This window comes from Pleurodeles waltl, chromosome 1_2 (assembly GCF_031143425.1).
Source record: "Pleurodeles waltl isolate 20211129_DDA chromosome 1_2, aPleWal1.hap1.20221129, whole genome shotgun sequence".
NCBI lineage: Eukaryota > Metazoa > Chordata > Amphibia > Caudata > Salamandridae > Pleurodeles > Pleurodeles waltl.
The window spans coordinates 931,053,726-931,079,888 of record NC_090437.1 but is presented as its reverse complement, the minus strand read 5'-3'; the positions used below and the strand labels follow the sequence as shown (position 1 = coordinate 931,079,888).

The window sequence follows — 26,163 nt, the reverse complement described above, 5'->3', positions numbered from 1 at the left end:
TTCCCTCGCCCAACCCTTCAATGCTGCCCTCAGTGGGAAGCCTGCAGTTGGGTCTCCTTCCCCTTTTAATTTAGCAAAATGGGCGATTGCCGCCAGGTGCCTAGAAACCCAAGTGTGTGACTTGCCATTATCTTTTACCCACAGAACAAAGCAGTGCTCTCGTGTGGCCGGTGGATGGTCCTCCCCCGCCCCCCAGGCATTCGTTAGTGATGTAAACCTGTTGAAACAGGCCCTGTATCTGGCTCGGGTATTCGGGACCAGGGCTAACTCTCCCAGTGCCACTATCCTTTGCTCCACTGAACCAATCGCCACCATTCTGGCCTGAACGGCGTCATCTCCTCCATCGCCTGGGGGCAAGCAGTCCGGAATTTCGTCAACTGAAAACGAGAAAGAGCATCAGCGGCCACATTCTTCACTCCCTGCACATGCCGCACACAAAACTCCACATTTCTTAACAGACAAACCCTCACCAGTTCCCTCAGCAGCCCTACCAATACCAGGCAGTTCCCTGACTGGCAGTTGATCGCCTGTACCACGGCCATGTTGTCTGACCAAAATGTAATCCTCTTGTCGGCTAGCACCTGTGGCCACAAATGGAGAGATAGGACAGTTGGGAACATCTCTAACACTGTGATGTTTTTTGTGACCCCATGCCTACCCCATGCATTGGGCCATTTCCTCACACACCACTGATGGTCCAGTATGACAGCAAAGCCCTCTCTCCCTGAAGCATCGGTGAAGAGCTGGAGCTGCTGACTGGTGCACCATGGAGTGCCTCCTTCAGGCCCGAACTGAGGCGCACCAAGTGGTGGGACTTGTTAACCTTCGCCATTGCCCATGCTAGCCGCCTGGCAAAGATTCTGCACGCAGGTATAATTCTCGCTGCAAAGTTTAGTCTGCCCAGTAGGCTCTGTATTGTTGCTAGGGTTGCTTTTTCCTTGCTCAGCACCTGCTGAATGTCGGCCTGCAGAGCCACGACCTTGTCTCCCGGCAGTCGGCACATCCCGTTCATTGAGTCGATCTCTATGCGCAGGAATGTTAGACACTCTGTAGGTCCCTGCGTCTTCTCCGGAGCCAAAGGCACCACCAGCGACTGACTCAGGTGTTCAAAAGCATTGAGGGTAGCCCTACACTTGCCAGAACCTGCCTTTCCTATGAAGAGGAAGTCGTCCAGGTAGTGGAGTGAACTCCCCGGTGGGTTGTTCTCCTTCAGTGCCCACTCCAGGAAGCATGCAAAAGTTTTGAATAAGGAACATGACACCGCACAACCCATAGGCATGCATTTGTCGTAAAAGTATTGACCAGCCCACTGCATCCCCAGGAGGTGGAAGCTACTCGGGTGGACTGGGAGAAGGTGGAATGCAGACTCAATGTCTGCCTTTGCCATGAGCGCCCCTTTGCCTGCTGTGCGAACCAGGTCAATGGCCTCATCAAATGAAGCGTAAGCAACAGAGCACGTTCCCTCCTCCAGGTAGTCATTAACCGACGACCCTTTGGGGTAAGAGAGATGGTGGATCAACCTATATTTTCCTTGTTCTTTTTTCGGTACGATCCCCAGAGGTGACACGATGAAGTTTGGACAGGGTGGCTGGGAAAAGGGGCCAGCCACCCTCCCCAATTGAAGCTCCTTCTCCAGCTTCTCCTGTACCACTCCTGGGGCTTCCTTGGCTGATCGTAAGTTGTTGGCTCCCCTAGTGACTGACAACAGCTCCTGTTCAACTGGTCTAGGGTAGTCTTTGAGAATGTGGGCCAAGGTGCTAAAGTTTATGGGAGAAGGTGCTATTGTATTGCATTGCAGCTCCGGACCATTAGGGCTGTTTGGGAACGGCATTGGTACCAGTTGGCTTGTCCGTCCTGTTCCCTTTGCTGCAGTTGGTCGCTGGGTGCAAGCCGGCGCACTTGGAGCAGTTGTGTGCGAATTTGCAAACGGCGCCCCATGAGCATGCCCCACTGTTGTACAACCTGCATGAATTATTGTTGAACCGATATTGTGAAGCCCCTTTCCCCTCTGCGGAGGCTTCCCTCGAAAGGGGAGCCTAAGCTGCTGCTTAAAATAGTATGGCCTTGCCTGTTTGTGCCTTGCGAAACCGGTGTCACTGTTAGCTGGCCTGCTGCTGCTGCCCATGTATTGCACCCATAGTTCAATTTCGCGACAGTCCCATGCCATCTCTGGTGCCTGTTCCATCTTTTGCCTGAACTCTCGGTCGTACTTCAGCCACCCTGTGCCCCCGTTGCGGGTATATTCCTCATATATGACCCGGTTGTACTTGCAAAGAGCAGGTCCCTGTTCCGGGAACTTCTCCATAATCACTGTGGACGGCATCGCGAATGCCTCTAACCAGTTATCTATTGACTCCTCTGGCTTAACCTTCTTCTTCCATTTGTGCTTCTCTACCTCCTTGCTGGGTACCGGTATGTCCGCACCCTCCTTGGCAAATGTGAGCAATGAGAAAATGTAAATGAATTCCCTCTTCCATATTCTCTCCCTAGCTTCCAAAGGTACCCTCCACGCCAGGGACGACCTCCCTGATAGCAAAGGGGGATCAGGCCTAACAACAGTCACTTTGTCGCTCCCGCCTGCCGGACTATCTGGTGCGACCCTGGCTGCTACCCCAGCTCCCAGCACGGAAGCCTCGCCCTGCACCGTCGGCAGCGAGTTGGTGTCACGCCCCCACACCTGTCCTGCGCCTGTTGGCCTGCCGCTAGCGCCCTGCTCGTCCACGCCCAAACCAGCTAGCGCCTTTGCTGAGGCCATGAAGCTGTGCATTGCCTCCATCATCTTACCCAGTCCCACTTGCAGGCCCTGCCCTGATGCTCCTAGGGTGGGGCTGCAGTCCACGCTCCTAGCGGGTTGGCTGATCTGCTCCTGACCAATCAGCGGGCTTGCCCCTGGGGCCACCCCCCCCAGCACTGAGGGGAACCCCACCTGCCCCTGCCGCCTCTTCTTCCTCATTGTCTTTTCTGGCTCTCTTTGGCCCACTGTCCTTCTGGGTAGTAGAGAGGCCCTCAGGTAAATTGCTGTCCGCCATGTCCTTCTTGGCTCTTTTGAGTTTGCTCCCAGCTGCGACCCTTGCCGGTCTCTTCCTTTTGGCAGGCGCTGCTACACTCTCCTCGCTTAGGAGACAGAGGCCTGAGTCCGAAGGCTGCACCTCGTCCGTGTTCGTCGGGGCGGGAGTTTCTAAAGGCTGCTGCACCCCTTGTGCCGCCACCATCATCTTTACCCATTCCAGGCCTTTCGCCTGACCCATGGCTATGAACCTCGTCCATATATCAGCCTCCTCTGGGTTCTCTTCGGCGGAAAAGAGCGCAGGCGAACCGTGGTCCTCCATCGTCCCCCTAGTGCGTGCTGGTGAGTGATCTTATGTCTGCAATTGAGAGAAGACAGCCTTATTGACATGCCCCTGGAGATGCCTCACCCTTCTATTTACTCGCCCGCTGTTGCTTCGCTGACCCGCCGCCTCTTTTTTTTTTTTTGCTGCTAGAGCTTGACCCATGGCCCTCCAGCCCTATTCTGCGCTGCTCTGCCACGACCTGCTGGCCCTCGTGGCCGCCCCTCAACTGTTAAGGCGGCACCCCAGCCGGGTAACCTCATGACGATATAAGGAATCGCCAGCTAGTGTGTTTACCAGTTGCTGTCCTCTTACGCGATTGACTCCGATGCCACGAGAGGGGTGGGGGGGAAGGCTTGTATCTGGCATACAGACCTCCTCCTCGATACGCCTGCGACCTGCACCCTCCTCTGGGCCAACTCGCTATTGTGCCCCCCCCATTTGAGGTAGCCGCCCCCTGGTACCCCTTCCTGCTTACCGTGTACCTTACTCCACCTTAGCGCCTGTGCCTCACAGTTGCCCTATGTGGCCCACCAAGGGAAGTACCTAGCAGTTCATTGGCCGTCTGTAAGCAAATAGACAATTAAGCACCAAAGCATCACGAATTATAATGTTTTTTTATTTTTATATACTAATGACTGTCATTACCCGTGAGTAACTGAATCAGCTTATTGCTAGCAGTTCGTTGGGCGCCTGGAAGCAAAAAGACAATTAAGCAACCAAGCATCATCAGCGATGAACTATTATTATTATATATATATATATAAAAAAAAATTCAGTATGACTGCAGTCACCAGTAAGTTACTAAATCGGCTCGTTATTACATATATGCATTTATGACTGCCGTTATCAGCAAGTAACTAAATCAGCTTGTTAATGCACATACCAACATGTTTTCGCAAAGTAGGATTAAACTGGAGAGTTTAATAATGTGTACCAATACGATCTTTCCACACCATGTAAGTCAGTATCTGCTACTTGGCTCCCAAAGGTCAAGTGTCATAACATTCAATTATCTAAATACAAAGGTACTGAACATGCACTGGCACCGGCGTGCCAAGTGTCATAACATAAATTTTTTTGCCCAACAAAAAGGTACTGAACATGCACATAACATTCAATTTTTTTTTTTTTAAAACATAACGGTACTGAACATGCAGGTGGCACCGGCGTGGCAGCGCTTCCTCCCACCCCGTAAGCCTGTAGGCGTGAGAGCCTAAATGGGCGTGCTTACTCTGACTACTGGGTCAGAGAGTTAATCGTAAAAGCGCCTACCTCGTCTCCCCGGCCCGTACTTAACTATAGGGTGTGGTGGGGGAGGTAGCCGCACGCTCTTGTTGCGCGCTATATTTCTTTTCTCCTTTTTTAAAATGTTATTAAAAAGCGCGCCGGGCACGCCCCCAGCCTTTCCCCGCTTTCACCGTCTGTTTCTATGTGGCGGTTTCTAATTCCCCCTCCCAACCCGTTGACCGGGGGGGGTTTGGGCGAGCGGCCTGAGAATCGCCGCGCCCCCCCAAGCATTGGCGCGCTCACTCCGGCCCTGCTCCCCACGACCTTGCCGCGCCGCGGCAGGCAGGTCACGAAGCCGCATGGAGGACGCAGCGCGGTCGCCCGACCCAGCAAGGGAACTCCCGGAAGCCGATGCAGCGACCGCCCTGCTTCGCACGGGAAAGCACTCCCGTGGGCAAAGGCGTCCCAGCACGCCCTCACAAGGACGCTGCGATCCACGGTGTCGGGCGACGCCCACGCCACAAACCCAGGACCCCGGAAGGAACATTGCCCAGCGTAGGAGGTGAGAACACAACGCCTAGGCAACCCGGACCCAACACAAGGTAGTTTAAAAAAATAATAATTATATAACAATGGCCGACTGATCCGACCAACACACGATTGCTGGCAGCAAGCATTTATCCTCCTTAACAGATAGGAGGTGACTGCAATATGGCCAACATTGTTTTGGGGAACCTGGGAGGATTCCACTCCCACTGATGCGTCTGATAGAGGGCAGGTTCAGTGATGGATAGGTCTTGCTCCAGTGAATTTATCTATTGAGACTGGAACCGATTCAAGTTAGACGGCACAGTCTTTAGTAACAGGCCTTCACAAACAGGCTGTAGCAAGGCAGGAGAGTCAGGAGTGTCCAGAGCTGTTGGTTGCAATGGGGTCTCCCTTAACGTTTTGCCTCGGTTTACAGCTTGTGGATGTGGGGTAGACTCTGTGGTTGCTGTTTTTGTTGCTGCTGTTTGTTACTCTGGGCGCTGTTACCCCTTCCAACCGGTGCCAGGAGTGCAAGTGCTCCTGTACAAAATGTGTATGTAATTGGTTCATCCATGATTGACAGATTTGATTTACTGGTAAGTCCGTAGCGCGGTGCACTGCAACTGAATGCGAGCTATTGTGCGGAGGTCAGTGGAGGTTTTAGGTAGCTTTCACTGCCTAGGTATGCAGTGGGGCTAGTTAATACTTTTACGGCAGGTGCATGCCCACGGGTTGTGAGGTGTCATGTTCCTTAGTCAGAACATTTGCATGTTTCTTGGCAGGGGCCCCGAGTAAGCACCCACCCCGGGGAGTTTACTGCACCACTTAGATGACTTCTTCTTCATGGGCAGGGCTGGTTCTGGCTAGTATAGGGCAACCCTCAGTGCATTTTGAACACCGCAGGCAGTCACTGGGGGTGCCATTGGCCCCTGGAGACCTGAACAGTGAGAGTGATTCAACGGAAGGGATGTGCCGATTGACGGAGGACAAGGCACAGCGCTGCAGGCTGACTGCCGCAGGTACTGAACAAGGACAAAGCAATGCTAGCCGCAACTTGGAGCCTCCTAGGCAGGCTCAACGTTGTAGCGAGGATGATACCAGCAGGCAGAATAAGTGCCAGGTGGCTAGCAAGGGCAACAGCGAAGGGAAAGAAATCGGTACGATGCTGAGATTAGACCGTTCAGGGCGAGCAGTGGCGTTTGGTACAGTGGAGCGAAGATTAGGGGCGCTGGAATGTTATCGCGGGTCCCTTCCACCCAAGCTAGACACAAGGCGTGTTTTGTCAGGTTCACACCAGTAACACAGGGATGGGGTGCTGGAGACGCCCTTCCACCGGCCAGAGGGGTGCATCGATTAGTGCTGCGGCCAATCACACGCGTCGGTCTCTAGACACTCGACGGCAAGCGCCTATTTCGCAAAATGGAATGGAGAGGGAGACCCGACGGCGGACTTCCCATTGAGGGCAGGACTGAAAGGATGGGCTGGACAGAAAGGAAAGACACCTGACTAGGGCTCCCATCGAGCTAGACATGCACAGGGCTTTGGTGGGGGGGGGGTGGGTGGAGCTGTGGTTCGGTCACATTTTCCCTAGCTTTCCTTGGAGCGTTCTGCACCTAGAGTTAGTGGCAAAGGCAAGGGGCGCCACTTCCGTTAGGGCGCTAAGAGGGGGTGATCTCAAGATAGGGCAGGACATGGCAGAACTTTATGTACATCGCTCAAAAGCTGACCAGAAAGGAAAAGGCGGGGAAGATTTGTTGGAGAGGAATAGGGGACCCCCCCCCCAATGTCACCCGATAGAACTACTCAGGAGGTACAATGCCATTATAGGAGGGTCTTGAGATAGGCAATAGCAAGAGGCAGGGTACCAAGGACGGAAATGGCAGACACATCCTAGGTGAGATAAGGGCATGGCTATGGTACTAAATGCGTTGAATATATTGTAGCATTGTTGAGCCTTAACATGTGCTGTAACAGATGTCAAGAAATTGTGTGGTAATGCTTTCCTTCTCGTCCATCTAGGGACTGCAACAGTATGGTGATGTAATGCCACGCTCTGACGTGGCATCTCTTTCTGTCCTCGCGGATGGAACGCGCTACCGATACTCGGAACGCCGTTCCCCGCGTTTTTTGACTACACATTCTGGGAAGCATATATTTCGCTCCCGGTCGCGCTACACTTACCTGTAGCCCTTTTTTCTTCTTTTTTGTTGTTGGTGGGTTTGTCTGGTCTTTTTCCCTGTCTCTGTCCATGTTGTGTCCATCTTGTTTTCTTCCTGTTTTTGTCCCAGCATGCTCTGTTTTTCTTTTATACTACCTTCTTTTTCCTATACTGGTCTATGGGCTCTTCCCAATTCAAGATGGTGTTCTTTCCTTTCCCTGTGATGTCACTTCCCTTTTCTCAGTATATACCACCTTGCATTGCAAATACTTCCTTCTGGTTGTGCTGTTCACTCCTGTTCTTTGTTCCTGCTTTTTGCCTTGGGAGATTTTTGCCTGTTCTTTGTTCCTGCTTTTTGCCTTTGGAGATTTTTGCCTATTTTTGTTTCCTGTTATTTAGTCCTGTTTTTTCTTGTTTTTTTTCAGGAGTTCCTGTTTGAGGTTTTTTCCCCAGTGTTGTTTTTTTTTCCCTCTGGGACTCCTTCTGGAGGGTACGGTCTGCTTTGGGATAGCCTGTCAAGCGGCACCGTGGCTACTAGAAGGGGTCGCCCTTATCTGGGAGTATCCAGAACCTGTAGAAGACTTGGGGCCTGATTCTAACTTTGGAGGACTGTGTTAAACCATCCCAAAAGTGGCGGATATACCACCTACCGTATTACGAGTTCCATAGGATATAATGGACTCGTAATACGGTAGGTGGTATATCCGCCACTTTTGGGACGGTTTAACACCGTCCTCCAAAGTTAGAATCAGGCCCTTGGTGTATTCGCCAACCCGGTATCCAGAGGTGAGAAGTCCAGCGCAGTACGTAACAGGTGAGGGGGCCACTCTGTGGTGGCCAGAGCTGGACGCTGGGCCAGAGTGGGTGGCCGGAACCTCGGTTGCAGTAACAGCAAACTTGCCTGGATGGGAACCCCAGGAATGAGCTGGGCCATGTGGGAGACTAGAGTTGGCCAGCTGGTGGGGAAGAGAGGGTTTAAGCCTGACATTCTTGTAATCCACCTGGGTGGAAACAACCTAACTACTGGTGGGAGAGGTCCACTGTGGCAGGCCTTGACACAGGGTCAGGCCAAAATGGCCGCCCTTATGGAAGACGGGAAATAATCTGGTCTGAGATGATCCCAGGGGAGGCGTGGCAGGGAGCGCAGGGAGACAGGTCTCCGGCCACATTTGAAATGTCCAGGCAGAGAATCAACCAGTCGCTACAATTACTGCGATTCGGCAGGGATTTGTTTTCAGCAGGCAGGGTACACCGGCCGGATGCGGGCACGTATATTTCCTAATATATTAGAGACGCGCTATTGCGTATCAGCAGGGATTTGTTTTCACCAGACTGGGTACACCAGGCTGAGTCGGGCACGTATATTTCCTAATAATCTTAGAGACCCTCGCGAGATAGCAGCCTGTAATTAGCAAGTAAGAGACGAGCACAGGTGGGGGGGCCTCGGTTATCGCGAGATGCCATCCCCGAGGCTTGGCGGAGTTACAGGGCGATCCTAAAGCTGTAAAATTGATTAGAAAAGCCTCCAGATGGTGATTCCTGGAGCCAAAAGCTATTCCTCAGGCTACTGGGAGCCTTTACAGCGGGGCCTGGGATGACGCAACGGCACTCCTTAATCCTGCAAGTGACAGTTGGATTCCTGAGCAACTGTGGTGACTGGCCGGGGTCTCGCTCTGACTTGTCAGGAGCATGACAAAATTGATAGTGGTAAACCACGATAAAGGAACGAGCTGTAAGATGCTAAACACGTTGGTGCAGAGAACACCAGACGGAACAGCTCTAGCTTTCTCAGGATGTGTGTCGGCCAATGTTTTAAAACTCATCTCCGACACCGGGATCGCCCGTAAGCTAACCCAACCTGTGTAAACAATAAAATTGCAACCTATTATACCCACAAATGTTGTCCTAGCATTTATTATGTTGCATGCATGACATTGTGATAAACACCAGTTGCACACACCCTAAGGGACTAGGGGTAGCAGCGCTAAGGCCCTAGCCTCGGAAGCTGTGACCCGAGTTGCTTCAGCCTATTATTATTCACTTTCTTGCTCTCAAGTGTCAAGATCTCGTGTGAGAGTGAGGGGCTACCCACTCATTGGCTTGCAGGCCTCTCGTCTTGCAGTTTGTCGATGGCTGACTGGGCCTGGCACATGTTCTTCTTAAAAAGGCAGCGCAACATTCATAGCTTGGTGAGAGCAAGTGTCCTGCTCTGCTAACCACAGGCATTTGCGCTGCTTGCATATTTCCTCTCCATCTTCCTAGACCAGTGGGACAGAAAAGGCTGCAAATCTTTCTAATAGTAAATTAAGCAGCTGCATATATCTGTGCAACCCTTAAGAGTGAGAGCCATGTGGACTTACCTTAATTATATGAACCCTTTGCCTCAAATCTCAATGGAGTATTTCCTTCTATGAAAATGAGAGAGGTGAACCAAGAATGCGTGCTCCTACTAACATGCCTAGGTGGAGCGCTAGTGAGCAGGGGTCTTTCAGTAACATATTTTTTTCCACACACTGTTATGATGTGTTTATATTTTTCCACCACCAAGTGCAAATTTTTACACAGGGCAATATGCAAAGCAGTACTATGCAAAACTCACTAAACTGTACCACAAAAGTGTAATTAAGTTTATATGTTCAATAATTTCTTTTAATGTCACAACATATACAGATCTGGAAAGCATTGTCAGCTGTGGCCAATATTAGGGGAATGTTTTCTACTTTAATTGAAATCAATTAAATTGTTTCATGTCAGGATTATTTATGTTAAAATGACATGCAAAATAGTCATGTGATAGCCATTTGGAAATAAAGGCCCTTGGGTCACATAAAAGTCTGTTTACATCACCTCATATGCCCTTTTTCTCACTGTTAGAGTGCTCTTATGGCTCTCTAAGGACAGACATCTAACATATCTCACACATGGTTTATTTTAACAGGCCTTTAAGTTACTAAACGATTAAATGAAATAATATAAAGAGAATGGTTTCGCATTATGCACACCGAAGACACCACTAAGACAGGAGTTTTCCTCTTTCTGGCATGGTCACCAGATTCTATTCCCTTCTGTTTTGCCACAACTTAGCTAGGCATTGGAGGGCAGGCAGTTTGTAACCTTACTACTTGTGAAGTGCTTGCCATCAGCACCACGCTGCTACTGCCTCTCCCAGGACAGTTTGTGATGAATTATAAGGCCTACTTGGCATATCAGGTAATGAAGCAATGTAAATAGTGCCCCTCTGTGCTCTGTACTGTAAGACATAAGTAGGATAAGGCAGAGCAGCCCTCCACACTCAGTTCTACAAGGTTTATGGTTAATAATGTTGATCATAGGTGCTCTGTGCATTGTTTTGGGAGATAGGCCAGAATGTTCATGTTGGGCGTGTAGTGTGGTGGAAGAATGGACGTGGTGTCTAGATAGAGATATAGCTGTCCCCATTTCCTATGCCTTGAGGATGAGATAGAGCAAGCCCTGATTTTACAGCCAATATTAACAAGCATGCTGGTACTGTCATTTTTTAGGGTCGAGCCTGTGAGTGCATGCATAAGACTCTGTTGTGTACAGTAAAGGGCTCAGAGCCCACCTGACCCCTACCATTTGTTGGCTTGCATGGCACTCTTCTTTACAGCCTCGTAATTTGTCACCGCAGGCCAATCATCACTTCCGTTCATCTGTGTGGAGTAGGAACCAAGCACTGATTAATTCAACTTAATCAGTGTCAGTTCGCTGCTCCTGATATGATTGACGTGCTATTTTGTTCTTTGTAACTTCTAGTGCCCTGCAAACAGAAGGCATGTGACTGTCAAATACGTCCCCAGCAGTACAAATAAAATTGCAAGGTTTTATTTTTAATAATTAACTTTCTTTTGGTTTGCCACGTCGTCTTTTCTCACTTTGCCCTCATGTTTACTTTTGTTTTTGCTTGTGGGCGTTCTAAAAAAATGACGATTAGCTTGTTCTAAATATTGCAAAGCAACATTGTTTCTTTATTGTGTGTAATTTCTGAAATGATGCTTTAACACATAATCTTGCAGTACACCCCAATCCACCCCACTCCAATCCACCTCACTGCAATCCAATCCACCCACCCAATCCACCCTAATACAATCTTCTCCACTTCAATCTGCTCTACTCCAATCCAAAACATTCTGTCCCACTCCAATCCATTTCAATCTGCTCCACTCCATTCTGCCACACTTTAATCTAAAACAATCTGCCCCACTCTAATCCCAAACAACCCTCTCCAATCTGAAACAATTCGCCCCACTCCACCCCAGTTCACACCACTACAATCCACAACAATCCACCCCACTACAATCCTGTCCACGCAACACCAATCCAGCCCACACCAATCCAATCCACCCCAATCCAGCCCAGTTTAATCTACCCCACTCCAATCCAGTACACCTCGCCCCATTCCAATCCAACCCTCCCCAATCCACTACAGTCTAATTATCCCCACTCCTGTCCAATCCACCCCACTCCAGTCTGATCCACCCCACTCTAATCTACTCCAATCCAGCTCACCCCACTCCACTCCAATCTATCCAGCCCCACTGCAATCCAACCCACCCTACTCCAATCCATCCCAATCCTACTCCAGTAAAAGCCACCCACCCCACTCCAATCCAATACACCCCACTCCAACCCAATCCTCCCCAGTCCAATCTGCCCCAATCCAATCCACTTCAATCAAGTCCACTGCTACCCAAATCCACCTCAGTCCAATCCATTCGACACACAACACACCAATCCATCCCACTCCGATACAATCCACTTTAATCCACCCCACTGGAGTCCAATTCAGTCCAAATGAATTCACCCTACTCCAGTCCAATCTACTGCACTCAAAACCACCTTAATATACCCTACTTCAATCCAGTCTACCCTTCTCCAATCCAATCCCCCCACACCAATCCAATCCGCCCCACTCCAATCCAACCCACACCAATCCAATCCACCTCACACCAATCCAGTCCAATCCAATCCGCTCCACTCAAATCCATCACACTCCAATTCAATCTAACCCAGTTCAATCCAATCCACCACACTCAATCCAACCCACCACACTCAATCCAATCTACAACACTCAATCCTAATCCACCCACTGTAGTCCACCCCACTCAATCCAATTAACCCCTTAATCCAATCCACCTCACTCCAATCCACTCCAATCCACTCCACCCCAATCTGATCCATCCCCCTCCAGTCAACCACGCTACAGTCCACCCCAATCCAATCCAATCCACCCCACTCCAATCGATTCCACTCCCTCCAGTCCATCCCACCCCACCCCATTTCAATCCACTTTACTCTGCCCCACTCCAATCCACCCTAACTCATCCAGTTCAGTCCACTGCACTCCAATTCAATCCATCCAGCCTAACCCACTCCAGTCCACTGCATACCAACCCACCCCATCCCAATCCATCCACCCCATCCCACTCCAATCCACCCAACCTCAATGCAATCCACCCCACTCCAATCCACCTCACTCAGATCCACCCCGCTCCAATCCACCCTAATCCAATCCACCACAATCCAATCCAATACACCCCACTGCAACCTAATCCATCCCACTGCAGCTCACCACACCCCAATCCAATACAGCCTACCACACCCCATTTCAATCCACCCCACTCCAATCCCATCCACTTCAATCCACAACACTTGTTACTCGAATCCATAGCGCTTTATCCCAATCTAATCCACCCCATCCCAGTTCAGTCCACTCCAATCCAATCCACCCCACTTCAATCCACCCCACTCCAATCCACCTCACTCCAGTCCAAACTAGTGAATCCAATCCTCCCCACTTCAACACAATCCACACTACTCCAGTCCAATCTAATACACCCCTCTCAAAACCATTCCAATCCACCCCACTCCACTCCACCCCACCCCAACCCAGCCCTTTCACTACAATCCAAACCACCCACCCTAAACCAATCTAGTCCATCCCTGTTGAATCCACCCCAGTCCAATCCACTTCACTCTCCTCAATCCACCCTACTCAACCAATACAAACCACTTCCCTCTACTCCAATACAATCCACTCCACTCCACTACCACAATCCACTCCACCCTATTCCATCCTACTCCACTCTATGACAGTCTCTGCCACTGACCCAGTGAACTCTACTCCCCTCTACTCAACTCTACAACACTCTACTTTGGTGTAGTCCACTCTACAACACTCCAACCAATCTACTCTACACACTCTACTCCCCCACTCCACTCTGACACTCCACACCACTAACATTTAGCCATGCTGGACCGTAGCCACATTGGTGTACAACATGGCACAGATTACCAATAGCTCTTGTACAGGCGAGACCTATTGGCTAGGTCAATGGTTGTTCATTATTCCACTTTTTCAAGGGCCTACATGTCCCAATATGCTTAGTGCTGTTGTCTGTAATCAAGAGTACTTAAAAGGCTAGTTCATTGCTATGCAACTTGCCCCTGGTGCCATTGATAGAGCGAAGGATTAGGAACAATGTCCTTGCTGCTCTGCAAGGAGTGTTGGAGACCTGGGCAGATGGCCACTGAGTAGAGTGTAAAACAGAGTTGTGGGGATGCGCCTGTGTGTTCTCTACACATTAGTAGAGGGCTGGGTGGAGGATCTATGTACAGTGTGATGGAAAATTGAGTAGGGTACCCCTGGGAGGTCTGCGCAGTATGGCATATGATGGACAGTTTACCCTAAATCCCCTTGTGTACTGTGGTTGAGGTCTGGGCAGAATGTATTGTGTAGTAAACGTTTAATAAAATTTTGGACATCCTAAAAATCCAGTGGGTAGCCTTATGTTGCACCAGTTGCGACATATGTGCTATTTGACAACCAATGTGTTTTTGCAAGAAGTATGAGTAGCCATACATCTTTTCAAAACATTGGAAAATTAACATCTAAATTCATCCGTTTACTGTCAGGAATTCAGTCACAATCATGAAAGCTCTGGTATATTTCAGAAGTGTTCGTTTAGTGCTCTTTTAGAGTCTGTGGCTTTATAGAAATGTGCTGTAAATTCCCTTTGTAGAAAGTGGCCTCATTCACTTTACTTGCTGCAAACCAGTTTTTGCTTTCATTCTAGCTGTTTGCTGTGGCTCTTGGTGAGTTTGTCATTAGTGATGGAAACGGACAGCAGCTTCCACAGAAAAATGTCACGCACCACAATTTATATTTTGTTGGTTACACTTTCAGGCACAAGCTAGATAATCAGACTGATTATAGTGTTTACAAGTTCCAGGGGCTTTGATGATTGGTCTGAATTTTTTCATTAATATAACAGCTCACTGAACTAACACTCGACCTGGACCTTAATGGACCCCTTTGTTGCTGAAAGTGAATCCAGTGCCTGCAGCCTGGGCTCTGTTCACTTCTTTCTGGCTAGGATTTGGTCACTGCCCTGCTGAAGTTCTGCTTCCCTGCTCTGCTGCTGCTGAAATTGCACAGCATGAAATCCACAGCCCACCCAAAGAGTTCTGCATCCGCAGAAAGCCTAAAGATAGCTTTAGCAGTCTGTACCTCTCACCGCAAGCAGAAGGTGGCCTGTCATGAGTTCAACTTAGTCAAACATTGTTGTTCATAACCATATGCTGAGACCCTGGAACCCCCACACGAGCAATAGAGGCAGACTTCCTGAGAGACTTCATCAATTGAGTGTAATTGAGATAATGTTAACTTAGCCTGGGCACCACATCTTATTATTTCAGTCCCTCCCTTGACCTGGAAGAGCATAACGGCCCGGCACCAAGTTGGCTAGCCAACTAGCCTGATCCAGCGAACTTTGTGGCTCATTCTGATTCCCATAGCTTTTGGAGAGTTGCCCCAGTATGAGCTTTGGCATCCCAATCTTATTGTACCTCCTCTGTAAAACTACACACATTTACAAACTGTTTCTCTGAAGGTGCCTTTGACACTGTTTTGCTATTTTGTTTGCTGTTTCATTGCATTAATTTGATGCACAGAAACGCCCAGGTTTACAAATACATTTAAATAAATTTTTGGTTTAAAAGTCTTATTATTTTGATCATCAATATCCATCTAAATCGATGGTCTCCATAAGCAGCCTTTCGTGAATTCTAGGTATCTAATCCACACTGCAATAATTTGTTTTGTCTGCTTTCAGATTGTTCTACTTAGGTTTGCGACCACTATGGCTTTGCAAACTTTACAAATGATCATTAGTACTTTACAGCGTGTGTCTATGGGCTGTGGATCTTTAGCTGTATTTTGATTTTGCCCTGGAATTCTTCTGTTCACTGAGATGGCTGCTGGTATTGAGTCTTGGATAAAGCTTGCAAAACACGCAGCAGCTACCAAGCATCCTTTACAGGAGAAAACAAAGTATCCTTAAGACTCTAGACCTTAAGCCGCCTGCTTAAAGCTTCACAACATTAACTGTAGTTGGGTGTCACAATTAGGGTTAGGAAGGACCAGTGTCTCCCTAGTGTTTGGGCAAAGACAGTCAGCAGAATGCAGTTATGGGAGCAAACTGACACGTACACAGATATCTGAGTTATCACCTGCAATAGAGGCTGCCATAATTCTCGCTCAGTCTGAGGACAAAGTTGCTGGAGGTATCATGGTGGATGTGTCAATCCCTGGGAGGTGGCATGAATCATCAAAAATAGGTGAGTGGGGCTTGATACCACTCTTATTGCAGGTCTCCAAAAGGTGCTGTAAGGCCCCAAACCTAAGCAAAGATCACTAAAGCTGCCTAAGGCCTTCATGAAATGACCACAGATCCCACAGCTGCCTCTAAAAATATATAATCTTGAAAGTTCTTCTCCTACTATACCTAGGTAGAGCTGAGACAAACAGCTGCTATGAGGATGTGATAAATCTTAGCACCACAACTAACACAAACAGCCCACAGCATTTTACTGTAGATGAGCAAAAGTAAGACTTTGATGACAACTGTAAAACCGCAAGCAACCCTTGGGTTGAATATGAGTTCTGCCAATGCTAAGATATCCCAAATGGGCCTAAAGAAGCGGAAAATGCAGGTGACCTTTAAAAATCCAGATGCAGAACCTACTGCCAGTTTATGTGGAATAGAGGGGAAGAGTGGAAGGTCTAGTGAACACCAAGCATAAATTAACAGCAATGTAGGTCACATTGCAGCGAACATTATGGAAATGTAATAAGTGTGAAGAATTTGAGTTTGGGAATCCAAGATGAGAAAATAGGGGAAACATGGGAATCCTTGAACACTGAACCAGAACAGCACTATTGATCCGTTGTCATTTTGCAATGTACCCAGGATCTGCAAAGAGAACTGGGAGTAATATATACATAGATGTATATCACTGTGTGTTCTAATGCATGTCCCAATATGAGAATGACCAAAAGCAAAGAAATAGAGCTTGGTAGTTTTGTGGAGCACACTGTAGATGATGTAGTATAGATCAGGAAAGCAAAGGTTACTTCACTGGGTATAATAAGCATGATCAAGAGATGCACTGATGCTATACAGGTATTTGATTATGCATTCACTGTGTATTTCAGAATTGTATGAGAACTTATAAGGATGCAGTGCAAAGACAGGGTTCCCCAGTCAACTAAATACTTTAAGTTTGAATGCTACCCTGTAAGAGTTAATGCTGATGAGAAGAAGTGATATGTGCAGTATTATTAGAGACACTTGAAACATTTTTAAATGATGCTGGAAACCATTTGGAGATGAGAAGTGAGGAATGCACAAAAGTAGATTCTGGCTTGTTTGGCTTAGCCAGGTCAGTTAATGGTAATGGAAGTTGTGTGATACATTGCAGGAAGAGAGCTGCACTCACTTGCTAACATTTATATAATGAAGTTCTTCTGGTTTTTTGCTCTCCTTTGGCTAATCCAGATTATTTAGCTTTTCTATGTAGGTATGGCATCATTTTCTTGCAAGAAACCAGAGTCTTACATTGTCTGCAAATAGAAGAGGATTTTTTTGCCAAAAATGTTTTGGGGGTAGACTGAGTGGTGCCTTGCTATTATTGCTGTCCACAGTCTACAAATCAACAATCAATAATTTTAGTAGGACTCTCGATCCCAGATGTACTGCTGTTTGGATGGACAATAGATGCATAGCAGATTTTTATGCTACCTGCCATTTAATATGGCCTTCCTTCACAGATCGCAGCCAAGATATGAGAGGAGACCATTTTATGGAAATATTGACACATAAGGGGTCTCAGGTTCAGAATGGATGTGTGGTTGAAGATTGCTTGATGAGAATATGAAGGTACCTGGTACAGCCAGCTCCACGATTGATTCCACTTTTTATTCACCTTGCCCAACATTTGAAAATTCTAGCTCTAGAATGATGGGTATTGGTAAGCAAGCACAAGAATCATTAGAATGAAAATATAATCTGACTTGGTTTAACCACGAGGTCATGGTTACGGAAAGAGTCTCCTTTGAATAATATCTAGAATTGCACACTGTACCGCATTGGATAACCTTATTAAAATGTACAAGCAAAGACTGAAAAATATGACAAGGCATAGAAAAAAGGTGACCCTCGTCCTCAACTAGAGTCATAAATTATCCAAGTTAGGAAAGACAAGTTATTTTTGAAGGTGGAAAAATAAAAAATCTTATTTCACTGATTTCAGCCTTCCTAAATATTGTGGCATTGTTGACTGCAATTGCACCAGATTACACCTAAAGTATGGCCTACAATCTGTTTTCCCCCTTTTATGCTGTTAGAAAATGGCAAGGCTACTTTATCATGTTATTTTCTTTGAGTTTTGTGTGAATGGCTATTTTATCATGTAATTTTGTTTGAGTGATTGATCTGCATGAATTTGTGTGTTAATGTAATTAATCTTTCCCAAGGTTTGCTGATTTTAGAAACGTAGGATTCATCTATAGTAACAGATTTATTTTTAAGCTGCATTGTTTTCTTGATTTGAACTAAAGTGATCCTGACCAACTATATTGCTTTCATATTATAACCTTTTAGCTTTTGTGGATTCCATTGACAATTCAAGTTCTATATTTAGGTAAGGCACTCAAATTATCCAGTAACATGATTCCTATTACTTTCCTCCTAAATCCCTCTTTCTAAAATTAATTCTGACCTTTTCAAAGAAGGATTGACAATTGCCTATTCTTACATGATCATGCTACTAGCATTTTTCATATAATCATTTCACTAACCTTTTTCTTTCAATAAACTTTAAAAATGTTTGTCTCTTGTAAATAAATGGTAGTCCTGCACTACCCAACGTTATACCTCTATATCTTAGTAATGTTTCAATAGGGAAATTGCACAAACTTTTATCAGCCTTAAAAGAAAATATAGCCCATAACCATTTGTTTTTTGTATAACTACACCACAAGATAAGAAACTTACACACCCCTTTAATGTTGTTTATTTAACCTCAAAATGCTTTTCATACCCTATCCACATTGTTGTATGTATCAGCTTTCCCCAGAGAAAACCCCAGTTAGATCTGAAACGTATACCCATACAACCACAATTTGGTTTACATTTTCAATACAGGCATTGCTAAAAATTCCTTCCAGAGTGCTTCATCATAAACAATTGATGGGAGACTATTTTAACAAATTAATCATCATTAAATCCCCATTTTCTAATTTCTCAAAACTAATAAATGTTATCACTGTCAAGGCAGCATCGTCTTTGCAATCAGCATTGTCATCCAAAACGTGAGATCTCTTATATATGTTCCTACTGTTGTTTCATTCACAGGTACATGCGCAAAATACTCATCGGTGTTAGGAGATTTCTTCAGTTTAACAACAACAAAATCCACTTTCTAAATATAGTTTTCACTAACACTTTTTGAAGATGTGCTACAAAAATGATTGTCTTTGCAAATTTATATCAGCCCTTTGAAACAAGTGCCAGTCCACAGTTTTGGCTGAACCTTCTTTTGTCAAGAGTTTGTACTTATTTCATTCCTATTGTGTAAAGTGTTTAAATAATTCTGTTATAATATTCTCTGCCCAAATGTTCGAAACAGACCTAAATGTTCTAAAAACTGTTTCACCAATTTAAATCCACAGTTTGCTCATTTGGTTTCTTATCTTCCATGCCAGTCCTAATAAATACACCATAATCAAATAGCATTCCTTATCCTTAACACAATACAGCTTCGGAAAATATGAAACTGGCTTTAATTCATGTATTCTTTTTATTAATGGCTTTCCTTACCTCAATTTCTGGATCCGTGTCCTGAAATCTAATCTATCTGTAACAGTCCATTAACAAAGTTCAACATATTATGCAGTTCCATTAACACAAAATAATGACCTCTGTAAAATTCCATATATAACTATGACAGGTAACAGCATATGTTGATGACATAAATAAACAGGTCAGTAGTGTTATCAAATATCCTTCTTTAAACCCCGTACTGTTGATGTGTATTAATAAAGTATTGCTTTGCATTCTCCTCTGTCGTTTAGTAAGTTATTTTCATTGTGACAATATTTGGTGCACTTTTACAATCATCACTTAGTATATTGTTTGCGTGCTACTGTTTTGTGGAATTCACAATTACTACGTTGCACATTGGCTAGATCCCATGCCTTTATTCTTGCTCTGATTTCCTCTGGGACATTAATTGTGTCCTAGTGTACTGAGCTGTATAAACACATGTAAAAAAAAAAAAAATCACTTTGGAGTCTGATACTTTCCTCAAGTAATTCAATAAAACTCATTAAATGGTAATAGAGCCATTAGTTCAAACAAAACACTGTTCTTCAACTTCTCACCTCTCTCCTCAGCGTTTGTATCTTTGAGACTACTCAAACAAATATTTTGCTTTAAAGTTTTTTAAAGGCTTATACTCTTCCTCTTCTTCCTCTTCTGTATGACCTATTTAAGTAAACCCTAGGTTTATCAATCTTCACTTTCAATCGATCAGTTTCTGCCACTATTTTGAAGACCGCACCAAATTTGTCCATCATACATCTAGGAAATTAATCTTTTCTTTCATTGAATTAACACATTAAAGAGTACTTTTGTGTTATTTGTGACCATTAACTTACTCTATGTTATTTCCTTCACTCTATCTTTAAATGCCTTTTTGCTATTTCTCCACAATAATAGCACCTTTAAAATACAAATGTTTCCTTGCACACAACATCTGATTCTTAACAAAAACATCTATTTTTTTCTTGTTGCTTTACTGATTTCCTGTTTTTTTCCTCCGTGCCATTCATTTGATGTTACACCTAGTTAATAAGAATGTTTGACCACTTGCACAACAGTATTACCCCTTTGTCCCTGCTACTCCTCTCAGTATTGAAGCATGAGAATGTGTGATATTTGGGAAACATGCAACTTCTTTAACCATTAAATGTGACAAAATCATAGTAGCCACTCCCTTTGCCCCAAGGAAATAGAGACCTGACATTACACCTAGAAATCCTATGTGTCTGTCTCTGTGATAAGGAGGGCATGTTGAATTCATGGTGCTGTTTATATATGTCCCCTTTTCTTTTTATCTACAATAGCCCAAATATCTATCAACATTTTGACCCTGGATGTTTTTCAAATTACAGTAGAGAACGTGATGGGTTCCTTGTCAAATGAGAATTATCTCTCCTAAACTCCCTATGAGTGTCTAAGAATAAGCTTCTTTTAACAGGGTGTTGAGTACCCCACTATGAAAAGGCTGGCAGAAACTGGACTTGTGATCAGCACTTTTTCATTGAACACAGCGCCGCTGTGGCTGACCACGACTCTGACCATCGCCATGCCGCCAGGAGCTATATTCCAGTTGCCGGCCCGACTGCCAGTGTCGTAGTGTGGCGGTCAGACCGCCAGAAGTGTGGCACTATGACCGCCACCACAAGGCTGGCGGTCTCAATATTGCCAGCCTCATGAGGCCCTTTGACTTTTTTTTTAAAAAGAGGAACTGAAATTTCTTTTAAGTTCCAACTCACTTTTTTGTTACTTTTTTGAGAAGAAAAATCCTCCCTAAGCAAGACCCTGCTGAAGTTATAGCCACCACCATTGAACCAAAGGCCTGATACATGAGCAGGTTGTTGCACTGATGCTTTAATGATTTCTTGGTGAAAACACAAAATGGGACTTAGGGCCTTACTTAGATTTGGTGGATGGGGTTACTCCATCACAAACGTTACAGATATCCTGTCCGCTGTATTACGATCCCATGATATACTATGGGAGTCGCAATATGGCGGATGAGATATCCATCACGTTTATGACAGAGTAACCCGTCCGCCTAACTTGAAATCAGGCCTTGGTCATTTGTTTGGAGGTGTGGGTAACTTTGAGCAGGACGAACCTGAAATTCAAGTCTCATGTTTTGGAACTGTTTATCGGATACTTTTTTCAGCTCGTCACTGTGAGGAAAATTTTCAAAAGTTTTCAAACTTTCTTCTGGTGCTCAAACCTCCACAGTAGTAGACTTCTAAGGTTCCAGGACCTCAGGGAAAGGACTTAAAGACTCTCAAGGTGTCATCCAGAGGCAAAACAGGAAAGTCCAGTCCAGGTCCACTTGCCACTGTTGAGCTGGGCACTTCAATGAAATGGCCTCTTGCCAATTGTTGTGTCTCTGTACCCTCACAGCAGATCAACATTATTACCCTTGAAGGCCACCTCTTTGTCCTGGGTACAAAGGGAACCAGGTCCAGTCCTTGAAGCGCTACTCTAAAGTCACACACAGCAAGTTGAGTCCTCTTCTGATCTTCCACAGGTTTAGAAAGTGTTCTAAGGATGGTATTTTGGAATGGCACATTTATGCCTGGTAGCTGGTAGTGGGTGGGGGTGACTCCTAGATACTACTTAACCAATGGGATAAAAGTTTCCATGGGCAACCATACCCACTTTTTCAACAGATCGTGTTTGTCCTACTGCAAACAATCCCAAAGTGCTACTCACTCTAAAAATCAGACATGGAAATACCCCACTTTCCTAATGCAGATTCAGCATGCCCACTCTTTGAAGTTAATTAAGTACCTGGGCCCACCCCAACTGGTCTTCCTGCCAGGGGACAAAAGTACTCCCAGGTCATGTTTTCTGCTCTGGGAGCAGTTTTCACACTTCTTTTACACCACATTCAGGCTAAGTACAGGCTGGGCAGTGGTTGGAGAACTAATGCAAATTAGTATCCAGCAGGTACACACTGCATGAAGATAACTTTCTAAAATTAAATTTCTATTTATTTGAATAAAAATCCACTTTTAACATTAGACAGGATTTGTCTTAAATATAAAAATAAGTAATTGAATGAGTCTGTAACATGTACAGGTCAAAGGTTGTAGATTAAAGTGTATAATCTTGATTTATCTTACTTGCCAGTCACAGCATGACCAATGACAATGGCATTTTGGGCCTAGTCACTGGGGGGACATGTCATTACTAATATCACACGTATTCCACTCGTATTTATTATGCACCAAACCTTGTGAGCAATGTGTACCTGTCAAAATGATGATGATGATGATGACAGGTCTGTACAGCAGGGTCCTGACTGCTGCTGTCATGCCACATAGGGTAGGCCTGAAGCCATGTTTTAACTCCCACTGTCGTAGATGGCACAATAGGGGCGGCGGTCCACAGGTAGCATTCAACTTTCCATGCAAAGGGTGTATTTCTGCACCATACACTATTGTCTTAAAAGGAAAGTATTTATGCTGATCAAGTTTGAGCAAATTGCAACATGTTTAAAGGGAGAAGGTGGGAGTGCAGACATTTTACTCTTGTTCAGAAGGGGTAAAGCACACACAGTTCTAATGCCTACAAACAGAGAGGGCAGACTTTGATGGGACGTCACACAAATGATGGTCATTCCTACAGAAATCATGCAAGTGTTCTATTTAATATATTCTAAAGAACAAAAACTATATGTATTTGTATATATTTATGAGTTTGTAATTCTATGAAAAATAAAAAAAATATTACCCTGACATATATGTTGTAAATAGCGAGTAGCAGCATCAATCCAAGAACACCACTTTTCAATGAATTAATGTAGTTGAAAAAAATAATTATACTAAAGGAAGATTTTATGAACAATTATTATGTGAGTGAAATATTGTATTTAACTTTAATAGTTTTTAATAGAATAAGTTTGATTGTTTCTCTGATCCGGGGTAAGTTATTTAATTTGTTGTTAGATATGAATAGAATATCTGGTAATGGAAAATGTTTAATTGTTATTTGTTATGTAGATTTACACCTTTGGAGCCAAAGTAAACTTTGCTTGCTTAGAAAAACAGTATGATATTTATTAAAATCTGGCATAGCTATGTGTAGCAAATCTGTATTTGCTCCCCGCTTACCCTGGATTTTTGCCTTTTTTGCTGAACCCTCTTTTTGCTGGTTATAGAACTCTGTGCACTTTACACCTGGTAATCAGTAGTAAAATGCTAGTGATCCCACTTTTAACACAGTTCTATTGGTACTTTTAAGTATGAATAAGTCCCCCCTAAATAGGCCTTGTAGCCCACAAGGTACAGTACATAGTATTTAAAAGTAAGACATGTAGAAATGTAATATTAAGATGTTCTTACAGTGTCTTGCATCCAAAAGTTACTTTCACTATAGGAAGTCAGGCTGACCCATAAAGAAACACTGGGAAACAAAATTTAAATTCTGCCATCTCAGGATAGGAACCGACAAGAAATATAATTCAACCAATCATTTAAATGTTTTTCAAAAGCCCAATTTATTGATGAAGTCAGATGTTTGGTAAATATTAAGGAAAAGTAGTTAGTTTTTAGAAAGTTACCTTTTCCCAGCCTGAAACTAATTTACATGAGCCTTCCAACTGTCACCCAACTGGTAAATGGCACTGAATGAGGTGTAAAAACTGCTTCCGGAGCAGGGTCAAAGCCCTGGGTGTGGGGAGGTGTTATTACTCCTCTGGTAGGACATCTATTTGGGCTGTGATTTGGCACATGTTTTTCTTCGAAGGGACCTTTACTGACACAGGCAGAGGTCAGGTGACACCTAGACAAACCCCTTATTTTATTCTCTCTGTCAGGAAGGCACCAATCCCACTGGGAGGGGGGACTGACTACAGAATTGGTTTGGAGTGACCATAGAGGAAGAGCTGCTGATTAACTCTGCTGCACCTCTGAGCAGTTTCAGTTGTAATATTTTCCCCAGAAAATTGGATAATCAGCTATAAAGCCATACATGTTCATATGTTGTATGTTTGTAAAATGAAGGGTGAACTGATTTAACCACAACATTTACAAATCATCCTTAGGAATCATTGTGATGATCAAGTATTTGAAGTTGTAATGTTTAGGAAAAAGTATTGCAAAACTATTTTCCCCTTCCTATAGCTGAAGAATATACAAAAATCTGGGGCCAGCCCTCAATCACAGTAGATAGAATCTTGTTATTTATATTGTTTTCTTGAAGAAACCAAATATCTGAATTATGCATGGTAAGATAATTTTAAATTTTCTTCATTTTAACTGAATAGCACAATCCTTTATCTTTGTAATTATATGCATTTTCCATAGGAAATAAAGAAGAGGAATAGACAAAATAAAATAATGAGAAAAATGAACTGTGTCCATGATAACTCTAAAGTAGCTAACCACAAGACAAAAAACATAAAAAATTCCATAAGTCAAACCACATAAGAAGTGTAAGAAAGAGCTAGCATTGCATTTTACCTGCATGAGCAATTGCATGTGAAATTAATTATAATAAAGGTGTAATTAAATGTAGATTTAAGCCTGAATTATAGAAAGGTCAAAGGTCATCAACATCTTAGGAATCCATTGAGACAGAATTGTGTAAGTCCAAACAAGAAATGCGATCAGCAGTAGAGCTGAAGGATTTCTATATATCATTTTTCCATATTCTCTTTGTAGACAGGTCAAATAACCCTATTTGTAGTCTTTCAATGTGGGTATTTAAGTGTGAAATTCTTCATGAATGGTAGCCATATCTTTGGCAACACCCTGATGAATTTATATCTTAAGTCTCTGAACTATAAGGGGAGGTATTGTTCCGGCAGGCTTCCCGAATAGATGGTGATGTCAAAATATTTTGAAGATGCCTAGCTTATTTATTTACAATGCAACAAAATACAATGCTTTGCCAATCTCAATAGTAGATTGCATTGTCCATTTCTCTTTTTGAGATCCAAAAGTAATGTCCTAATTGGAGATAATCAGGCTACTTTCATAGTTATTTGTTCAAATCTAAACTTATCACTGATTTTTACTTTATCAGAGACTCTCATCTATAAGCTCACTAAGGGCCTGATTACGAGTACTGTGGTCCATAGGACTGTCATACCCGCTTTGGCAGTCTGACCTCTGCATTCCTGGCAGTCCAACCACCAGATTCCGATCATTACGATTGGACAGCCAGTAGACTGTCACCACCACAAAGATCAGTGATTCCGATGGGTTAGCAGTGGTGAAAGTTGTGGTCAGCCATGGTGGAGCCGAGTTCGGCACTGCTGTGCTGATGATGACTTTTCTTTCTGCCAGCCTTTCAATGGCGGGGTCCCCACCATGAAAAGGGTGACAGAAAGGCAGAGTTTGGGGCCACAGGGGGGTGCACACTATGCTGTGGGCAGTGCAGGGGCCCCCGTCAGCACCTTTGGAAAGTGCTCTGTCTGCTATGGCTGGGTGCATCGTCTGTGCAACTGCATTGGCCTTGACTTGCTGAGGGAGCCGAGGCCAATGCCCCGCACAGAAATATCGTAATATAACAGTGGTCAGGTCGCCGGCCTGACAGCTGCCTCCCCACCGCCGTATTGGAGTTCAGGCAGTCCAACCGCCGAACTCATAATCAGTACCTAAGTATTTTGGAATATTTTTAATATGTGTGTTGATGGTGGTAGTAATTATATAAATGTGTGTATTTCCACTAGTATTTGGGATAATTATGTTTCCTAAACTTCCCCTATTTTACACTTGATAGAAGGTGAAAAGTTAGCTTGTTT

At 44.7% G+C, this 26,163-nt stretch overlaps 1 protein-coding gene across 5 annotated transcripts in view; it reads left to right on the top strand.

The window, feature by feature from the left end:
• ZDHHC2 (zinc finger DHHC-type palmitoyltransferase 2) overlaps positions 1 to 26,163 on the top strand; it is a 735,003-nt gene that overhangs the window by 601,078 nt on the left and 107,762 nt on the right. The window contains exons 11-12 of one of the 5 annotated variants that reach the window (XM_069200630.1): positions 18,207 to 18,246; positions 18,960 to 19,665. The exons of the other annotated variants lie outside the window; for them this stretch is intronic. Coding sequence (XP_069056731.1) covers positions 18,207 to 18,225 — 19 coding nt within the window. The 3' untranslated portion in view covers positions 18,226 to 18,246; positions 18,960 to 19,665. Of the gene's footprint in view, positions 1 to 18,206; positions 18,247 to 18,959; positions 19,666 to 26,163 lie in introns of those variants that run through there. 5 annotated transcript variants of the gene reach the window in all.